This window comes from Pyxicephalus adspersus, chromosome 8 (genome assembly GCF_032062135.1).
Source record: "Pyxicephalus adspersus chromosome 8, UCB_Pads_2.0, whole genome shotgun sequence".
NCBI classification, from domain to species: Eukaryota; Metazoa; Chordata; class Amphibia; order Anura; family Pyxicephalidae; genus Pyxicephalus; species Pyxicephalus adspersus.
In genome coordinates this window covers 8050979-8070933 of record NC_092865.1, presented here as the reverse complement: position 1 = coordinate 8070933, position 19955 = coordinate 8050979, and the positions used below count along the sequence as shown (strand labels likewise).

The 19955-nt window shown below is 41.7% G+C and overlaps 1 protein-coding gene and 1 long non-coding RNA gene across 15 annotated transcripts in view; one reads left to right on the top strand and one right to left on the bottom strand.

The window, feature by feature from the left end:
* SGIP1 (SH3GL interacting endocytic adaptor 1) overlaps positions 1–19955 on the bottom strand; it is a 106955-nt gene that overhangs the window by 63287 nt on the left and 23713 nt on the right. For 13 of the 14 annotated variants that reach the window (XM_072419425.1, XM_072419426.1, XM_072419427.1 and 10 more), the window contains exons 2-6: positions 15428–15491; positions 14467–14491; positions 12310–12366; positions 12160–12217; positions 10410–10585 (exon numbers count right to left, since the gene is read on the bottom strand). In XM_072419425.1, the coding sequence (XP_072275526.1) occupies positions 10410–10585; positions 12160–12217; positions 12310–12366; positions 14467–14491; positions 15428–15491 (380 nt within the window). Of the gene's footprint in view, positions 1–2094; positions 2176–10409; positions 10586–12159; positions 12218–12309; positions 12367–14466; positions 14492–15427; positions 15492–19955 lie in introns of those variants that run through there. The other variant, XM_072419424.1, reaches the window with a different exon arrangement.
* Positions 11271–19955, top strand: part of LOC140336382 (uncharacterized) — a 20069-nt gene continuing 11384 nt past the window's right edge. Inside the window, exon 1 of the long non-coding RNA XR_011921884.1 lies at positions 11271–11476. This is a non-coding gene — a long non-coding RNA (uncharacterized lncRNA). The remainder of the gene's footprint in view (positions 11477–19955) is intronic.

Sequence of the window (19955 nt, the reverse complement as noted above, 5' to 3'; positions counted from 1 at the left end):
CACCTATACCCCAAAGAGCCAGGTAGTGTTGCCACCTATACCCCAAACAGCCAGGTAGTGTAGCCAGCTAAGTAGAAAGAAGGGGTAATGAGCAAGAACCGGTAAAAAGATTTAGAAGAAACCTTTTGTAATCTCACTTTTTTCTTCATGGATAAGGTCTCTTTAAGACTACAATAGTAATGCAAACTGGAAGTCACGGTTCTACATGGCAAGTTTGCCCCCTTATAGGACCTATGAGCAGTTCTAGATAGTTATATAAATAAACGCCCTGACCCAGAATGGGTTTCTAAGTAGCACCTGAACAGAGCTTCAGGGGTCACTTCTCTTGTACTTTCTTTTTGTAACCAAGTTACAGGACCTGATTGGCTCTTAGTGCTGTTCCTCCGTTTCCCAAACTAAATGCTGCTGTGCAGTGATTTATAAACAAGTACCACACCAGGATTGCAGTTACCTTCAGGATCACATTACTGTACAGTTTTTTTATATCAGTATTATTCAGCCAAAGCCTAACTTTGGTCAATAATAAAAAAACAATCTGTAAATCAAAAACAGCAGTAGTAGTGACTGATATACTGGCCAGAGCTGACTCCCACCTCCACAGTAATTTCTATCTGCCATAGGATGTCCTTATTATAAAAAAACTTGTATTTATATATAGCGCCAACAACTAACTAACTGTCCCTCAAATGGGCTCACAATCCAATGTCCCTACTATAGTCATATGTCATTACCACAGACTAAGGCCAAATTTGAGTTAAAGCTGATTAACCTAACTGCATGTTTATGGAATAAGGAAGGAAACTGGAGTGCCCAGGGGAAATCCGAGCAAATTCCATGCAGATGGTGTCCTGGCTAAGATTCAAACCTGGGACCTAGGGCTGCAAAGGCCAGAGTGCTAACCACTGAGCCAACCTTAGTTTTCTTTCTTGGGAGTCATTCAGCTCAGAAGCAAAGACAGTAAGTGTACCATGGACCTCTGGACCAGTCACCTGCGGACACAATGATGCATAGTGTGGTGCTAAGGTCATGCCTGTGCTAATTCGTTAATCGTTCAGGACTGCCCACCACTGGAGGAGATCTGAAAAGGAACAGGATCTTGTGAACGATCCGATAAACTTTGAAAAGTGAATGAACCACTCCAGGGAGAACTAATGATTTTTGTAGATCCAAAATGGCAAAGTCCCCAAATAAACAGGACAGGTACACTTTGAATCAACAATCCCAGCACTGTCATTTTTCTCAGCACACGGAGAGGGAAAAAAACGACTTAACCTGCGATGCCCGTCCTTTAATGCTATTGAAATTTGAGGAAGAGAAGTCTTGTCTAGAACATCTTGTTTCTGTGCAGAGCAGTCAGACAATATTATTGCTGTACGCTGACTGTACAACAAGAAAATCCTTAATCCTCCTAGACCGCCTCCTCGTACGGCAGGAGCTTCCCCGAGCTAGATGAAAATCCACTGCACACTTGTGATTTAAACTGCAGAGCGTGGATGTGTCAAGGGTGGAGTTCTAAAACTCAGGTGGAACTCACATGAAAGGGCTAAATATTTACTCATTGCAACCAACTTAAAGCTAAATTTTAAGCAAACATTATTATTACACAGTATTTATATAGCACTGACATATTACGCAGCGCTGTACAAAGTCCATAGTCATGTCACTAGCTGCCCCTAAAAAAAGGAGCTCACAATCTAATGTTCCTACCATAGTCATTTGGTCAATTTTGGGGGAAGCCAATTAAACTAACTGCATGTTTTTTGAACGTGGGAGAAAACTGGAGTAACCGGAGGAAACCTACGCAAACACAGGGAGAACCTGCAGATAGTGTCCTGGCCAGAATTTGAACCTGGGACCTAGCGCTGCAAAGGTCAGAAAGCTAACTACTGAGCCACCATGCTGCCAAAAACATTAAATGCAAAAATATATTTTGGACATAAATGTTTGCCTGGCAAAGTATTTCTATTGCTGCCCTTCCCGTTCTGGCAAGCGGCCTGGAGACCTGACTGCAGTTCAGCAACACCAATAGATCCCCCATCAACCTTCAGCCTGTGCAATGCAAATAAAAGCAGCAGTTATTCTGTTCACTCCTACCATCCGCATGCTCCTTGGTAACACATGAGCACTGCAGCACACCTGACTGGCCCCAAGTGCTTCTTCTTCCTTTCCTCCCGTCTGTATGGGGATTACAAGAGGTGGATAACAAGTAAAATTGAAAACGCAAGTTCCTTTTAGGAAACATTTATTTTAAAATACACATTTCAGTATTATTTTCAATTTATAACATTTTTTTTTAAAGAAGAAGTGTAATCTCTTGGATAATAAGCTCTTCGGGACAGGGTCCTCTCCTCATTCTGTGTCACAGTATCTGTCTGTCATTTGCAACCCCTATTTATTGTACAACACTGCATAATATGTTGGCGTTAAATGAATCCTCAAGCAGCAAAAACAAACCAGTAGAAGAGGTGTCTCTGTCATAGAACTATGACAATGTATGTTGCTCATACAGTTTGCCAACCCGGATAGGTTTATATGGAACAGAGCACAACAGAGGGGTCTTTAAAGGCACATTATTGTATTTATGATACAGGGCTTCTCAGAAATACAATACAAATATTAAAGATCCTTACTGTTGTAAGTGATCTATTCAAGGGCCATAAAAAATGTCACTAAAAAACTACTCAAAAGTCTTTAAGTTATAGGTGTTCCAGAAGTCAAGACTGTAACCTGGAGATCTGTAGTAGGTAAACGTATAGGGAAGTAGCTGACGCGTTTCGCCCGTTAGGGGCTTCCTCAGGGGTAGTGTAACGTTTGACAGATTATTGTGCTGTAATATTCCACGTTTTAGCAGCTGGTTATTTGTATTCTGAACTCAGTCAGAATATTTAAGGGGGGTAATTGAGTCAATGGTAATAGTAGTTGCCTGTAAATAGTAGATAAATAATGTGGAGAATTCTCATAGACAGGGGAAGGGAGATATATGGCTGCAGCTCCTGCCTCAAGCTTGTAAGAAGATCTTGTCCTTGGGAAGCACTGTATCATAAATACAATAATGTGACTTTAAAGACCCCTCTGTTTTGCTCTGTACTTATGGTGCTATATAAATCCTGTTTAATAATAATAAACAGTTTTTTTTTAAAGGGCCAGGATATTCTGCAGCCCTGTAATTGAATAGGGGTTGCAAATGACAGACAGATACAAACAATGACACAGGAGGAGGAGAGGTACAGTGCCAAATCTTCATTTATTATACAGTGTCCATTTTTTTAAGCTGGGTGGGAAGAAATTGTAGGTGGGTGATGGCCTCTATATTGTGACCCAACTCATCAGTAACCACTCAAAAACAGCCAGGTGGTTGCTGAAAAGTGCAGGGTGGTGCACCCTGCTAACAGGGACTGGGGAGAACACTTGTGTCAATGGTGGTACTGTTTTAATTGCACATGGGAACGTAGAGAACCGTTTATGAAGGCGATAGCTGCTTGGTTGTAAACTTATTTTGTAGCTTTTAGGAGGACCATGAACACAAGAAATGACCTATAATCACTTGTAATAGCAGACTGGAGGAAGGAATAGTAGTAGGCAGCAGCAGAGAGCATAGATAACACAGCCAACTTGGACTTGTAGAGAGCTCATCACAGCCCATAAACAGTATTTATAAAGCCCCAGCATATTCCGCAGCGCTGTACATTAAATAGGGGTTGCAAATGACAGACAGATACAAACAATACCACAGGAGGAGGAGAGGACCCTGGCTAGAGGAGCTTACAATCTTAGCGATTTGCATAAAGAACATAAAAAAAAACCAAGCCAATTAAAATTTAGACATCAGTTATGGGTCTCATGTTGTCTCAGTATTGGCCTCTATATCATCCTTTACCTGCATGGACGGTCCTAACTTTATTGTAACCATAGCAACAGCGCGCATGAGAATAGTTGCCACGGTAACAGGTGTGCGGTGGTACCTACTATCCAAGGGACAGAAGTGTCACATCCAGGACTGGACTTTGCTTAACAAAAATAATATTTTGTTATTGCATGAGAGACGTGTTATAGACATAGTGACGAACTGGCCATTAAAACAATCAAAAGGTGAAGTGAATAATATTGATTAATTTGGTTACAATGGACCTGATTTGTTACAGCTCTCCACGACAGGAGAGGATAGACTATCATGGGAGAATCTGGGTGTCCCAGCAAACTTGGATTGGATCTGGTCCTGGACGGAAAACATTTGCCAACCAATACCAAATGATTATGGAATCCATTTTAGGTTTGCTGAATCACTCATGTTATCCTTGATGGTCCAGTATTCTCCCGACAAATTTGTTTTAAGCAGGGTGAGAAGAAGCTGTAGGTGGGTGGCAGCCCCTGTATTGTGACCCAACTTTTCAATAGCTTACCAAAAGCCAAAAGCAGCCGTGGTAGGTGGTGCACCCAGCTAGGGGGCCAGGGAGAACACAGCAGTCTATCCTCCCAGTATTTAAGAGATTTAATAAATCAGATCCAATGGCTCTATTAGCCATATAGTAGGCAGCAAGTAAACAATCAATTCTTGAAGGTGATGTGTTTGAACCAGGTGTAAAGATCTGAAAATATAAAGGATCTGCGCATAGTGGGGGTAATGCAGCTTGCTGGTATGGAGCTGTGTAGATGCCAACCAGAGTGCCCATAGGCAAACGCACTAACAACGGGCAAGAGATTGTCAGAACTGGACCATAAAGCAATAGGTGGGTGAACTAATAGAATTTTTTTTTTTTCTTTTAGATCACATGCATGGCCATGTGTGTATTAACTGAGGAAGAGTGAACTATAGGAAGTGACAGGTATGCACAGACCGTATGACTTTAAGGTCTTGATACAGAATACCCCAGGTCACTTTCAGAGGTCTTGTGAATTGAAGGATTAGAACTTATATGATGGTTCTATGGCTTTTTAGGGCTCCCTCTGAGAATTCTACCCCCACTTTCTGTCTAACTAAAGCAGAAGTTAGCACTTTGAAGCGTTATTATTATTATTATTATTAAACAGGATTTATATAGCGCCAACATATTACGCAGCGCTGTACATTAAATAGGGATTGCAAATGACAGACTAATACAGACAGTGATACAGGAGGAGAGGACCCTGCCCCGAAGAGCTTACAATCTAGTAGGTGGGGGAATTTCACACACAAAGGATGTGAGATATGTAGTGTGGGAAGTAGTGATGGTTTCAAATGACAGAAGAAGCCGGGTAGGCAAGTTTGAAAAAATGGGTTTTGAGTGCTCTTTTAAATGAGCAGAAAGTAGGAGCAAGCCGAATAGGACGAGGAAGACCATTCCAGAGAGTTGGAGCAGCTCTAGAAAAGTCTTGTATTCGTGCGTGTGATGAGGTTATGAGTGAGGAAGTCAGTAGTAGGTCATTGGAGGAGCGGAGAGAGCGGCAAGGGGAGTATTTTTTAACCATGTCAGAGATGTAAGTGGGACAATAACTGTGTAGGGATTTGAAGGCAAAGCACAGGAGCTTAAATTTGATTCTAAGGTGAAAAGGAAGCCAATGGAGAGAACTACAAAGAGATGTAGCGGAAGAGGAGCGGAGCGAAGGATGGATGAGTCTGGCTGCAGCATTCATAATAGATTGTAGAGGGGAGAGTCGGGTTAGTGGAATACCAGCGAGAAGGATGTTACAGTAGTCCAGACGAGAAATGATAAGAGCATGTACAAGGAGTTTGGTGGTTTCAGGGGACAGGTAGGGGCGGATTTTGGAGATACAGTAGTTATCCAACTGGCACTGGGTCCCAGGTTTGAATCTAAGCCAGCACTATCTGCATAGAGTTTGCAGGTTCTCCCTATGTTTGCGTGAGTTTCCTCCAGGTACTCCGTTTTCCTCCTACATCCCAAAAAACATGCAGTTTGGTTAAATGGCTTCCCAAATTGACCTTAGACTGTGGAAATGACATATGACTATGGTAGGGACATTAGATTGTGAGCCCCCTTGAGGGACAGCTAGTGACATTACTATGGACTTTGTACAGCGCTGCGTAATATGTTGGTGCTAGATAACTACTGTATAATAATAATAAAAAGTGAGGAAAAATCTCCCAGAGAAGGCCTGAACTGTCAGCTGTGACTGTGTGCTGTCCAACTATCATGTTTTTCCATGTAATGGGATTACAAAGAAGAAAGAACACAGGGAGTGTGGGAGGTGACCAGGCGTATGACTTATCTGTATCAAAGAAAAGGTCACTCCATCGGCCATGCAGAAAGATAGAGTTGGGCGAATCACATGAGCAGCTGGAAAGAATTGCAAATACTTGGCTGGATAAACAATTTAAAAATTTGTATTTCAGCTGTGTAATAAGCCACCTGGCTGAAGTTCAGCTTAAAATATCCCTGGAGTATCGGAAAGTAAGGCTGCTGTAACCGTTAATAATGAAGTAAAAAGAAACGGAAATGAAGATAAGAAGTTCACAGCTTCAGGCAGTTCTAGAAATAGCAACAGGATCCTGTGGCTAAGACTTAAACGATGTTGCAGCATCAATGTAACATTCTATGGAGGAAGCTCAAAAACTGGCACGGACAGGGATATGTTTGCGTGGCACCAGCGGCCTGACAGCTCCGCAAAAAACTACCACAAATCACCAATTATAAAGGCTGCAGGGACTGATGTACATGTTACTGGTACATTAATCAGGGCGGCAGTGACACAGCAGTGTAATAGGAGGAGAAGTGTTCTGCATCAGATTCTGTGGTTTAAGGGGCAAATAGTGCCAAATCTTCATTTAATATACCAGTCCAGTGCTCAACCCAGAAATTTTTCTAAGCTGGGTGGGAAGAAATTGTAGGTGGGCGATGGCCTCTATATTGTGACCCAACTCATCAGTAACCACTCAAAAACAGCCGGGTGGTTGCTGAAAAGTGCAGGGTAGTGCACCCTGCTAACAGGGGCTAGGGAGAACACTGGTGTCAATGGTGGTACTGTTTTAATTGCACATGGGAACGTAGAGAACCGTCTATGAGAACTCTCCTCCCTGTTGCTGTTCCCCAAGGGTCAGTGCTTGGACCGATTCTCTTTTCTCTGTACACCTCCTCTCTCGGTAGTCTCATATCCTCCTTTGGCTTACAGTACCATCTGTATGCTGATGACACTCAAATCTATCTGTCCACCCCTGACCTGTCTCCCTCAGTCCTGGATAAGGTCAGACGCTGCCTGTCAGCCATCTCATCATGGATGTCTGACCGATTCCTGAAACTCAACCTGGATAAAACAGAACTCATCATCATCCCTCCTCAAATTCCAAATCTCCCCCTGACATATATCTAACTGTTAACAACACTGGTATTTGGCCCTCCCTTCTGGCACGTTGTCTTGGTGTCACCTTTGATACTGCCCTCTCATTTAACCCCCATATTCAGAACATTTCCAGGTCCTGTCACTTTCACCTACGCAACATCTCCAAAATCCGCCCCTACCTGTACCTAGAGACCACCAAACTCCTTGTACACGCTCTTATCATCTCTCCTCTATCTCCTCTATCTCTCCCCTCAATCCATTATGAATGCTGCAGCCAGACTCATCCATTCTTCCCTCTGCTCCTCTTCTGTTGCATCTCTTTCCAGATCTCTATACTGGCTTCCATTTCACCTTAGAATCAAATTTAAGCTCCTGTGCTTTGCCTTCAAATCCCTCCACAGTTATTGTCCCACGTACATTTGTAACCTGGTAAAAAAGTACTCCCCCTGCTGCTCTCTCCGCTCCTCCAATGACCTAATAATGACTTCCTCACTCATAACCTCCTCACACGCACGGATACAAGACTTCTCTAGAGCTGCTCCAACTCTCTGGAATGGTCTTCCTCATCCTATTCAGCTTGCTTCTACTTTCTGCTCATTTAAAAGAGCACTCAAAACCTTTTTTTTTCAAACTTGCCTACCCATCTTCTTCTGCCTTTTGAAACCATCACTACTTCCCACCACTACATATCTCCCATCCTATTGTGAGTGGAATTCCCCCACCTACTAGATTGTAAGCTCTTTGGGGCAGGGTCCTCTCCTCCTGTATCACTGTCTGTATTAGTCTGTCATTTGCAACGCCTATTTAATGTACAGTGCTGCGTAATATGTTGGCGCTATATAAATCCTGTTTATTAATAATATTAATAATAAAAATTAATAATATGAAGCCGCTTGGTTGTAAACTTATTTTGTAGCTTTCAGGGGGACCATGAACACAAGAAATGACCTATAATCCCTTGTAATAATAGCAGACCGGAGGAAGGAATAGTAGTAGGCAGCAGCAGAGACCATAGAAAACACGGCCAACTTAGACTTGTAGAGAGCTCATCACAGACCATAACCTTATAATCATATCTGTCCACCATACAATCACAGCGTCCAGAAATGAAAGGTCTGGGATAGGCAATAATTTCCCAGTCGGAAGATCCAGGAGCAGGAAGCACAGATTCATGTCTCATAGTAATGGAAAAAGCACCACATAACAAAAACCACCTTTGTTCAACCCTACTGCCAAATCACAAACAGGGGACTTCTTCTTTGATTCACTTCCCATACTCATAAAGTAACAAGATTATTATAAAGTTCATTCTTCTTGGTTAACTGCAATGTAAATGTGCATTCAACTGCTGAGGTGTCAGGTTATTATGTCCTCGAAAATTAATTATAATGTGAACACTCCAAGGGCCTGATTGACACAAATAGGTTACTTCCGCACATGAGTGTGCCCACATTTTCCTATTACGTTATTGTTTGCTGCATTCTTTTGAATGGGCTGCCTTGCATTCTACAGTGCAGTGTTGAACCCAGAAATTTTTAAGCCGGGCGGGAAGAAATTGTAGGTGGGTGGCAGCCCCTGTATTGTGCCCAACTTTTCAGTTACCACCCAAAAACAGCTGGGTGATTACTTAAAAGTGCTGGGTGTTGCACCCAGGTAAACAGGGCCGGGGAGAACAATGTTATAGTATCTGCCTGTAGTAGCCAGAAACACCCTTTTCATTCATTCATTCTTTTGAAAATGTGAGAATGAGCAGTTGTCAACAAACACTGATAGACCCATTATTCAAAGTGCACTTGATATCTGGATATCTGATCTGATGGTAAGTCAACAACCAACTGTATATTATCATCCTATCTTTGAGTTTCAAAATGAATGTGCATAGATCGAATGTGATGGTAAATATCAATAAAAAATACAAAAGTCAGAATGTATGTATGGATCAGTTCTGATCTCTGTGTTCTCCCAGCCCCTTTTAGCAGGGCGTACCACCCGACTAAATTTCTGGGTTGAACTGCGATCTAATTCCAATAAATTATTCCAATACCTCTCTAAAAAGGTGGATTAAAAGAACAGAATACCGTTCAGTGGTTTGAAACTTCTGACCGATCAATTACCAATTAGAAAAGGGTAAAATTCACAGCAAAACTGTGTAACAGATTGCCGTCAGACTTTAGCGTTCTTCCCAGCCCCTTTTAGATAGGGGCACCACCTGGCACCTTTAGGTGACTATTCGGCTGTTTTTGGGTGGTTACTGAAAAATTGGGTCACAATACAAGGGCTGCCACCCCCCTACAGCTTCTTCCCACCCAGCTTGAAAATATTTCTGTGGAAAATACTGGACTTCTATTGTTGGAAGCCATTGTTTCCAGTGACAGTTGTATGAATAAGATCTATACACACAGTGCTGTTCTGTTCAATGGAGAGGGTAGGACGAGGATGTTGCACCTTGGTGCACTCCATTCGATAGGAAAGTACATAAGTGATTCCTGCTTGGTCTTTCATCAGTCTGCAAAGGTATCTGCATAGTCAAACATGGATGTTCAGCTGATATGGGCATGCATATTTATGTGGCTATTGCTCATTCAAGGGTCAGTTCGCCATCTCTTTAATGAATATTTGCAAAGACGACGCTTTAAAGGAGCAAGATTGTCACTCCCTTCCTATCCTGTTGACAATTGTTCAACCTGAGCAGAAGAGGGAATCAATCTTTAATAGAGAAGCAAATAGTCATTCTCATCCTGCGCAGGCAAAATATGCCTAATACTCATCATTTAACCAGCACTATAAAGAACATGTCTAATCGGAGCTTACACTGGGGCTGCCTCCAATCCCACATGACAGCAACAGGCCAATCACCAAGCACCAGCTGTGTCACATCAAAGGTTTAAAAAAAAAAAACATTTAGCCTCCCTTCCACCTGAAAGTACTACCCCCTGCAGCTAAATTGTGGATTGGAAAGGAACTCATGTGTGGTTGGCAAAGCTTAATTATCCTTTTATTTTGCAGAGATGGATTGTAACAGTTTATCTTAAATATTTCTATTACTAAAACAAACAAGTAACTAACCATCTGCAGACAACACAGTAAGAAATTATAACGTTGCCAAAATAATAAAAAAACCCAATGAAGATCCTTACCACAGGGGACGGGGACAGCGCTATGTTTCCTATGGATGCTTTGAGCTCATCCACCGTTGCAGCACTTTTCAAGTTGTCTTTGGCCTGTAGAGGCTTTATCCTGATGTTAAACTTCTTGCGAGTCTCTTGCTCTTCCTCCGACTCACTTGAGGAGTAAAAGTGTTTTCCTTTGGTAGGTAAATCAAAGTTAAAGATCACTCACAAATTTCTGAGTAACTTACAAACACAGATGGTATCCCATTAAACCATGGCAAACAGGAGATCACTACAGCGTGATATAAAGACCCCTTGCAGTTGAGTGAATGTAGTTTAGTGAAAGTTGGGAACAATTGAACTCTTATGCTGAGACCTACAAAGCAAAAGTCTTCCAAAATTTTTAGGGATAAACCATATCCTACCCTGCTGTATAGACATTTCACACCCTCACTTGCAGAATTAGTTGTAACATTGGTGACCCATTTACCGGCTGATCAGTGTTCTCCCTAGCCCTTTAGCTAGGTGCAACACCCGGCTGTTTTTGGGTGGTTACTGAAAATTTAGGTCACAATACAGGGGATACCACCCGCCTACAGCTTCTTCCCACCCAGCTTAAAATAATTTCTGGGGAGAATGTAGAAAAAAAATGGCTGCTGAAGGTCTGTTGCCTTGTCAAAGTAAAAAGTAACACCATCCCTGTCTTGTTGTGCAGGCAATCTGGGGTCACCCTGTGCCTGTCTTGTTCAGAAGACAAAAAAAGGCAGATTTCAGGTACGTATAGCAGAACCCATTTTCATTTAAAATATTTAAACCCCAATACAAATTAAAAATCTTTCTGCAACATTCTCCTCATCTCAGATTCTGTCCCATGCAATCTCCTTCTGGTCAGAAGACACTAAAAATTACACAATCAACTTTGTGAGGGATCAAGCTGTCAATGACACATCAATGACGCAAGTCCTTCTGCATTTCTGGTTCACATTACTTTGGCAATGGGGAGAGCTCATACATCATTATGCGAGCACCGTCTAGGGTGAAGGACTGCCAAGGAAAACAAGAAAGGACCTACGATGTCAACCTGAAAACTGATGGTAACATTTTTTTCCCCCCATATTTAAGGGGGGCTTAAGGGAGGAGAGAAAGGAAAAGTAGTGTCCATTTCAAAATAGCACTTATTAAAGCAGAAAGTTCCACTTTTAGGAATAAATGATCAGGCCGGTCATTATTGCAGAAAGGGGCAGCAAATGTCCCTTTTACAATATCCAGTCTTACCTGCCTGATTGGTCAGGGATTTAAACACTCTTTCAACTATTAAGTTTTATCAATACAACATCTATTACTTACAGTTTATACAATTTGTTATTTTTTTGGTTAATCGTGAACATTAATTTATGTTTCAGTCTGTACTAAATGTCTCTACTTCCCCTGAGGTAGCCTCTAATGGCAAAACGGGTCAGAGACTGAGACTGCAACCTTTTTCAAATTCTTTTATACATATTTCTGTTGCTGAAAAATCAAAGGGAGCATTATTTTTAGAAAGCTCCAGCATATGAATATATAATCTATTGTATTTTTTTTGATAAGTCAAATTTCTGTACACACCTTTGTTCCCTTGTTTTTTTTATTTTTTTACTTTATTGACCCGGGGCTGGCATTAACTCTTTAAAGTGTACACACAGAAGGGAACCCCTAACTATAGGATCACATTATCAAAACTCTAAAATGACTTTGCATTCTGGACTATCAGCATGCTTTATCTGCAACAAAAGGATATAGCCAGGTTCAATATCCGGTCTAATGCTGTATCCCTCGTCATCCAACTCTGGGGAATTCTGTAAATAGACAACACTTACTTTAGTTCCTTTGCACACAGAAAATTTGTATAGTTCATAGGAACAAAGAACAATATCAAATGCAAACTTACATATCGATCCCAGTCAATTTCTGCATAGAATCCATTTGGTGCCCCATTGGCTTTCTTCTACAATAAAGTAAAAAATGTTATGATTAAAAAACAATTACATGGTATAGGCATTCAGGAGACAGATAACCTATGCTCCTTGAAATAAAATATTTTATGACTAAATATTAGAACTTTGTTAGGATTTATCTGCGGTCCACGTTCCTATTGGAAAGATTAGGAGGTTCACAGACCAGACTTGAGAGCAGTATTCTCACCAAAAATGTTTTAAGCTGGGTGGAAAGATGCTGTAGGTGGGTGGCAGCCCCTGTATTGTGACCCAACATTTCAGTGACCATCCATAAACAGCTGGGTGATTATTGAAAAACGCTGGGTGGTGCACCCTGCTAAAATGGGCTAGGGAAAACATTGAACAGATATATAAAAGTGCATTTGTATCTGTACTTCTGTACATAACATGGAGAGAGGACAGACTGTATTACTCTTTCAGCACTGATTGTTTAGCATGGTAATAGAGTCATATGTAACCCTTTCATTACGAGAGGCCTAGAACCTTGGACTAAACCTATCTTTCTTCAGAGTACAGTGACCTCCACAAACTGAAATGATTTTAATAAAGTCTTCAACTTAAAGCGAAAGTAAATTAAAAAAAAAAAAATTACACTTACCTTTAATCCTGCAGATCCCTCGATGGTGCTGGTTTGGTCCCGCGTCGTCTTGGATTTCTTCTTCGACTCTGTGTGTTCTTCTTGCCTGCTTGCTACGCTACCTGATCTTGCACTGCGCATACGTGAGATCAGCTCTCTTTTTTTTTCCCTTCACAGCAGCTATGTCACCCGATCTCACTGCGCATGCGTGATCGGCATCACTTTCCCCTTGGTGGAAAAAATGCACCTTCTCCGCATGCCCGAAATCAGGGCATGCGCAAAAGGAGCAGCCAGAGCCTGCGCTTCCATGGCACCCTGGCGATCAAGACTTAAAGAAAGGGTGTTGCACCCTTTTTTTTTTTTTTTTTTAAAGGTGTTGCACTTTAAAAAAACACAACATTTTATTTAGAAAGGTTGTCCACCTTTCTTTGTAAAGTAAAAATGTTGAGTTTAGGTACGCTTTAAATTCTTACTGGTTTCTATGTATTGAAAGCTAGCAGCTACGCAATAAATATCTTTATTGCTGTCTGTATCACCTTTGGGAATACAGATCTTAAAATTTTTCCCACACTATCAAAATTTAGGAAAAGAAAAATGGATTTCAAGCTATTTTCCAGGTAAAACTATAATTTACCCAAGTGGTATGGACTGCATGGGTATGTAAAATTCTTGCCTGGAGTTTAGCAATAAAGCCTGGCTTTTATAACCTAATTTTGTACGCTCATTTTAGTAACCTACATGAACTGGCTGCGGGTGAGCGGTCTAATGAGGAAGAGGGGAGCGCTAGCTACTTAGAGTGTGAAGGATAAGATCAACTTTTCTACGAAAATCCTCATACCTTCAGCAGCCAGCGCTCTCCTTTGCTTCAGTAGACCAGTCTCCTGCAGTCTAATCATAAGCCTCACCGCCCCACAAGTCTGACATCACATCCTCTTTCAAGGAAGATCTATTGGTTCTGCAATGTATGGAATTAAATGGCAGGAGAAAGGCACTTTCACAGGAGCAAGAGAAATCTAATCTTTTTACCCATAGGTAAAATGAGAGGGGAGCTACTGCATGAGACATGTGCCTCTTATATATATGCATTTGTAATATGGCATTTAAAGAGAGTGTTGATCCAGGAACATCCCCTGTTGGAGCAAATTGTACCAGGATTTGTTTTTCCCTGCCTGTGGATCAAGTATGTCCATAGGGTTTTATATCTGGGATATCTTTATTTCCCTAACTTGATGGAATTGACCTGATTAACTATGTAACTGCACAATATATGTGGAGGAATTGCAGAGCCATAAAAAAAAGGCAGGACTGCTCTTCAAATACTGGCTTCATATTTTATTTGTATATAAACACTCCATGAAGCTTGTGTATATCCCTCTGGATAAAAACAAGATTCTTTATTTAAACAGAACCTAAGCCTCATACAAGCACGTGCAATGACTTCTGTGTACGACCAGGTACGACCAATATGACACAATTCTAGTAAGTTAAAGAGGAATAAATGGGCTTTACTTACACCGGGGTCTCTGTCTGGTGAGCCCCTGTCAAGAGAAAAACAAGAAGCTGATTAGGGGAAAAAAAGGAAACACTTTCTGTAAGATTCTAAAACAGCAACAGAATAATAATAAAATGTTTTCCTGTTGGTAAGTCCCAAACCTCTGCCAACATTTGAGTACAGACAAGCCTTAGTTCAAAGTTCCCTAATTTTATAAATATAATCATTTATACTATAAATACCATTATTCAGGAAGGGGGTGCAGTTCTATTCATCAAACAAAGCTGATTTTCCTGCAAATAAACTTTGTAATTCCCAGCTGAAATCCACATAAGCAAGCTGCCCTAACATAATATATCTGCAAAAGATATTGCAGATACTTACCTTACATGATTTCTAGGGGATCAACAAAGTAGAGCCCTGTAATTAATATTCAGGCGCTCTATATACAGTGCTCAACCCAGATTTTTTAAGCTGGGTGGGAAGAAATTGTTGGCAGGTAGCAGTCCCTGTGACCCAACTCTTCAGTAACCACCCAAAAATAGCCAGGTGGTTAATGAAAAGTGCTGGGCGCTGCACCCTGCTGAAAAGAGCTGGGGAGAACTGTAATATACAAATGTTCCTCGCTTAACAACCAGGTTTTGTTCCTGAGACCTGGTGATTAAGATATCTGGTCTTAAAGAGGGGAGCACAGGAAAGACAGGTCTGCGGTGCTGTGAGAGTGCAGCGCCTGTCAGTGACAAGTTCACTGACAGTTCACAGAACGGGGATCATGGAGGATCTCAAAATAGGGAGGAAGATGGAGCCCGGAAGGCTGAAGAGGAGGCGCTGGGTGTCAGTTTTGTACAGCGCACTTATCAGGAGAGCCAATTATAAGTGTGGGTGGTTGGTAAATGAAGATTACCTGTAGTATTACAGAGAAGTCCTCATCATCTAAGGCTTTCTGAGAACACACAATACACAGCAGAGGTGAAAAACTTACGTGGAATCAGTGTCTTTCTCTTTCTTCCGTATACCAAATGCTTTCCTTGTACGTTTTTTCAGTCCTGTAGAAAACAACAAAAGCAGGTAATTAACACTAATCTCATATTTGTCTGCCAGAATTGGCTGCTGCTAGAAAACACATTCATTAGGAATAATCACTGTACACTGGGCATCCTCTGCAAACTGGCTTAGATGCTTTTGGTAATGGAAATTTTACCATGTGCATTTTTACCACAAATAACATTTATTATAAAAGGAGTAATTGGCACCCTTAAATCTCCAGCCTTCCCTTCTATCTTGCAGTTTTACAGGCTTCTCTTCTGTAATGAAATTGCTGGCTCGGATCTTACTGCACACAGTTGGCTTCTTGAAACGTGCATTAGAAGATGCAGCAAGTCAGAGGGAGTCTGCCACATTTCCTGGCTGGAGAACATTTAGGATTATCTAGTATCTAGTCTACTATCTAGTACTTTCCTTCCCAGGCTATCTGTCCCTGGATCATCTCTTTTATTTGTTGGATTTTAGCTTTTTCATTCACAGAGGTTCAGTATCACATGTGGGCTCTTACATTGTACAGCACCACCCTAGCCCCTCCTACTAACATTGATATTTCTTCATTGCATAAAGAAGCTGAATTAGAAATGGAAAGTTTTATTTTAAAATGTAATAGGTTAGGAAGGTTGATAAAGGGGGTGGAGGAGGCAGGTACGTAAAACACAGAACGTAAAACACACAAATAAGTGGAACTTAAGCTCCACTTTTAGAAATGATGGATCTGGCAGGGCAATGCTGCAGAAAGGGACAAGCATTTGTAGCTGCCTGACCGGTCTCAGGGAATGTCAAACAGAATACCCAGCAATCCCAGCTTCCCGGGTCTAAATGAACTCCCATGCAGCTGCACGGGAGCTACATCATCCCAGCCTGGTCAATCAAGATGACTATAGATCATATCTAGGAAGAGGTGATGGATGATGGTGGCTTCCTGCGTTGGCTTGCAGACAGGTGAGCATAGAAGGGTTTAATTCAACTTTAACCCGTCTAATAAAACCAACCAGAATATCAAGTGAAATTTACAGTAATAAACATTTTATTATGACATCAATATGTTCTATAATGGTGACGGTAACAGTAAAAATACTATCACTCTCAGATGCCTTTTCAAAATTACACCAAACTAAGGTAGAGTAATATTTATATATTATTACTATTACACAGTATTTATATAGTACAGACATATTACGCAGAGCTTTACAAAGTCTATAGTCATGTTACTCGCTGTCCCTCAGAGGGTATCACAAGCTCCCTACCATAGGTTATTACAGTCTAGGGTCAATTTTTGGGGGAAGCCAATTAACCTAAATGCACGTTTTTTGAAATGTGGGAGGAAACCTGAGGAAGAAAACACAGGGAGGGTCTGCAAACTCCATGCAGATAGTGTCTTGCCGAGATTCGAACCTGGGACCCAGCGCGGCAAAGGCCAGAGTTCTAACCACTGAGCCACCGTGCTCCTCTGCTCAGCTCCAACACATCCCATAATGCAATGCAATTGCCTCCTAACATATAATAGATTGGGTATATCTCAATTCCAACTTCAATTTCAAGATTTGCCTGTTGAAAACTAGTCGGTTTTAGGAGCTCAAGAAGCACATACAGGAAACGTTCAAAAGAACATAGGGATACTTTAATATAATTCCCCTTAAAGCGGGCATATCACTCAAATTTTTACTTTAAAAATATTTTTATTAATAAAAAGGTTGGATAATATAAAGCAGCGGACCACCGGTGGTCCTCGAAAAAATGTTGGTGGTCTGGTGCTCTGGCCAGAGCATCCCCCAGAGAAGCGGACCATGTCACCTGTACAGATTGCAGGCTCAGAGCCGTCATGTGCAGACAGAGCTTTTCTCCACAATGGAAAAAAAAAGTGCCTATCTTGTGCATGTGCAGTGAGGTTGGCACTCTTTTTTCATTTACAGGAGGATAAATCACCAGATGTTGCGCCTGTGCGCAGTGTGAAATTGGGTGACGTAGGCAGATGAAGAAAGAAGATGGGACAAAGGAGGATCCCAGGACAGCGAAGGACCAAATATCCTTTTCAAGGACAATTATTGAACCTGTGTACGCAGCCATACAGGCAGGATAACCAGATGCAAACACAACGGGGAAAAAAAAATGGAAACCAATGCAGCCACCCCACCTAAAGACCAGATGTTGCCATTTTTTGTACTCTTTACACTTTAATGTATTTTGATAATGCTGACGTAAGCCCTACTAATTTATGTGCATTTTAACAAGCCCGTTTCAAAAGATTCTTTCAAGCAGACTTGCAAAGATAACAGAAACATTATGTTCTTGTGGAGCAGATGGCTATTTTGGACACTGTGGGGTGTTCCTTGTTTTGGGGAGTTGGAAAGAAAAGATACACAAGTTCATCAGATTTTTTGGCTATACCCCAAAGCATTGTGGGAGATGGGGCTCAGCTGTTAAGATTCACTCTGTATGCCGCGATACAACAGCCAGCCCTCTCTGGAGACCGCCATAAAGCCAACACTGAATGGCAAATATTTTCCTGCCTTGATTAAATGTTCCCTATTTAGGAATTTAAATAGCTGCAACTCTTGCGCAGCTGAGGTAGCCAGAAGTGCTGTGCAAAAGTAGTTCCGCTGTGGTAATGCTGCTCATCACACCCAAACAATTGTTGGGGAACTCATTTCAAAATCATGGGCTTTAGGTAGGTATGTACAAGTATCTGGAGCATATCAACAGAAATAAGTGTCCATTCTATGCCCATTAAGTCAAAAGAGCATTTGTAATATTTGTAAGATCCATCTTGTTATTGGTGTACCAATTCATTTCAAAGGAGTTCAGGAGGGTTGGATTTAGGGCATTGTGTGGGCCATTGGAGTTCCTCTACGGCAAACTCACTACGTCTTTATGGAGCTGGCTTGGTGCACAGGGGCACAGTCATGCTGGAACAGAAAAGAACTGAAAATGTCACCACAATGCTGGAATTGCACAATTGTCTGAAAGCCTCTGTATGCAGTTGCATTACCAATCCATTTACCAGAAACACCTCAATTTATTAATTCGGAGGGGTGTCCATAGAAGTTTTGGCAATATACTAGAACAGTTTTTCTCGACCTATTTACCATTGGGAAAACCCTGTGAAATAACTTTCTGGTCTTCAGATTGGTCTTCTTACATTGCTGGGCATTGTGAAGAATGTCACCCTTACAGATAGCCAAAAAGATCATTGGTGTCACGTAGACTGACCTGGGAGGCACACATTGCTTATTGCTCAAAGAATCCCCAGCAACCTCTGGGGGATCCCTGGTTGAGAAACAATGTACTAGATAGTTGGGTAGTAACATATTCTGTGTTGTATACAATATTTTGGGGTACTCATTTTAATTGTAAATGTGCTGCTTGCACAGGAGCGGTTAGGAGAAAGTCACTGCCCTATGGTGAAGCAAGACAACAAATCCCAATATGCAGTATGGGCTAAACAGGTGATTCTAACAGTGAAGCTGATGCATTTGATGCTGGGAACCTAATAAACAAAATAATAAAAGTAGCCTCATAATAATGATCTGTTGTTCAGCACTTTCAGCTTGGATCAGTCTGGTGCTCTAATGGGTTAAAGAGAATTGATTGAGACTTTTCAATGCTTTGTAAATCCTTGCCGATCTTAATGCATATTAATATTGTCATTTAAAAAGCTAACATATGGCTGAGTAATTGGGGCTTTGTTGTGTCAAAGAAGTGAAATCGTCATTACAATGCGGAGTACAAATGCATTAAAGAACAACCCATTACTGCATACCTGCAGGAAAAACACACATGATATCTTCATTAATATTTTAGCTGAATTCTTTTACAAGCCCAGCTGTCTTCATGTTTCAGAATGGGGTTAAACGGTGAGGTGAGCTGTGTCCAAGCAGCCAGATAGAAAGTAAAAAGTAAAGGAAACGTCCAGTTTTAAGCGGACCTATCACCAAAATGGTATTATTATATAAAAGGGTGGCATATTGTTTTTAGCAATTAAAACGCTAATAGTTCAGTACTTCTTCACATTTTTCTGATGGAGACAGTGATTTCTTATGCCGACGCCAAGGATGGAGGGAGGCGTCATTCCTTCTGCCAACAAGGACGGGGGGCGTCATTCCTTTCCCCGACGCCAAGGATGGGGGGTGTTATTCCTTTCACCGACGCCAAGGATGGGGGGGTGTCATTCCTTTTGCCGACGCCAAGGATGGGGGGGGGGGCGTCATTCCTTTCGCCGACGCCAAGGATGGGGGGCGTCATTCCTTTCGCCGACGCCAAGGATAGGGGGGCATCATTCCTTCCACTGACGGTAAGGAGGGGGGGAGGGCATCATTCCTTCCACTGACGCTAAGGATGGGGGGCATCATTCCTTCCACGGACATCAAGAATGGGGGGGTCATTTATTCTGCTGTCGCCAAGGATGGGGGGCGTCTATCCTTCCACTGACGCTAAGGATGGGGGGGAGGATACCATTCCTTCCAGAC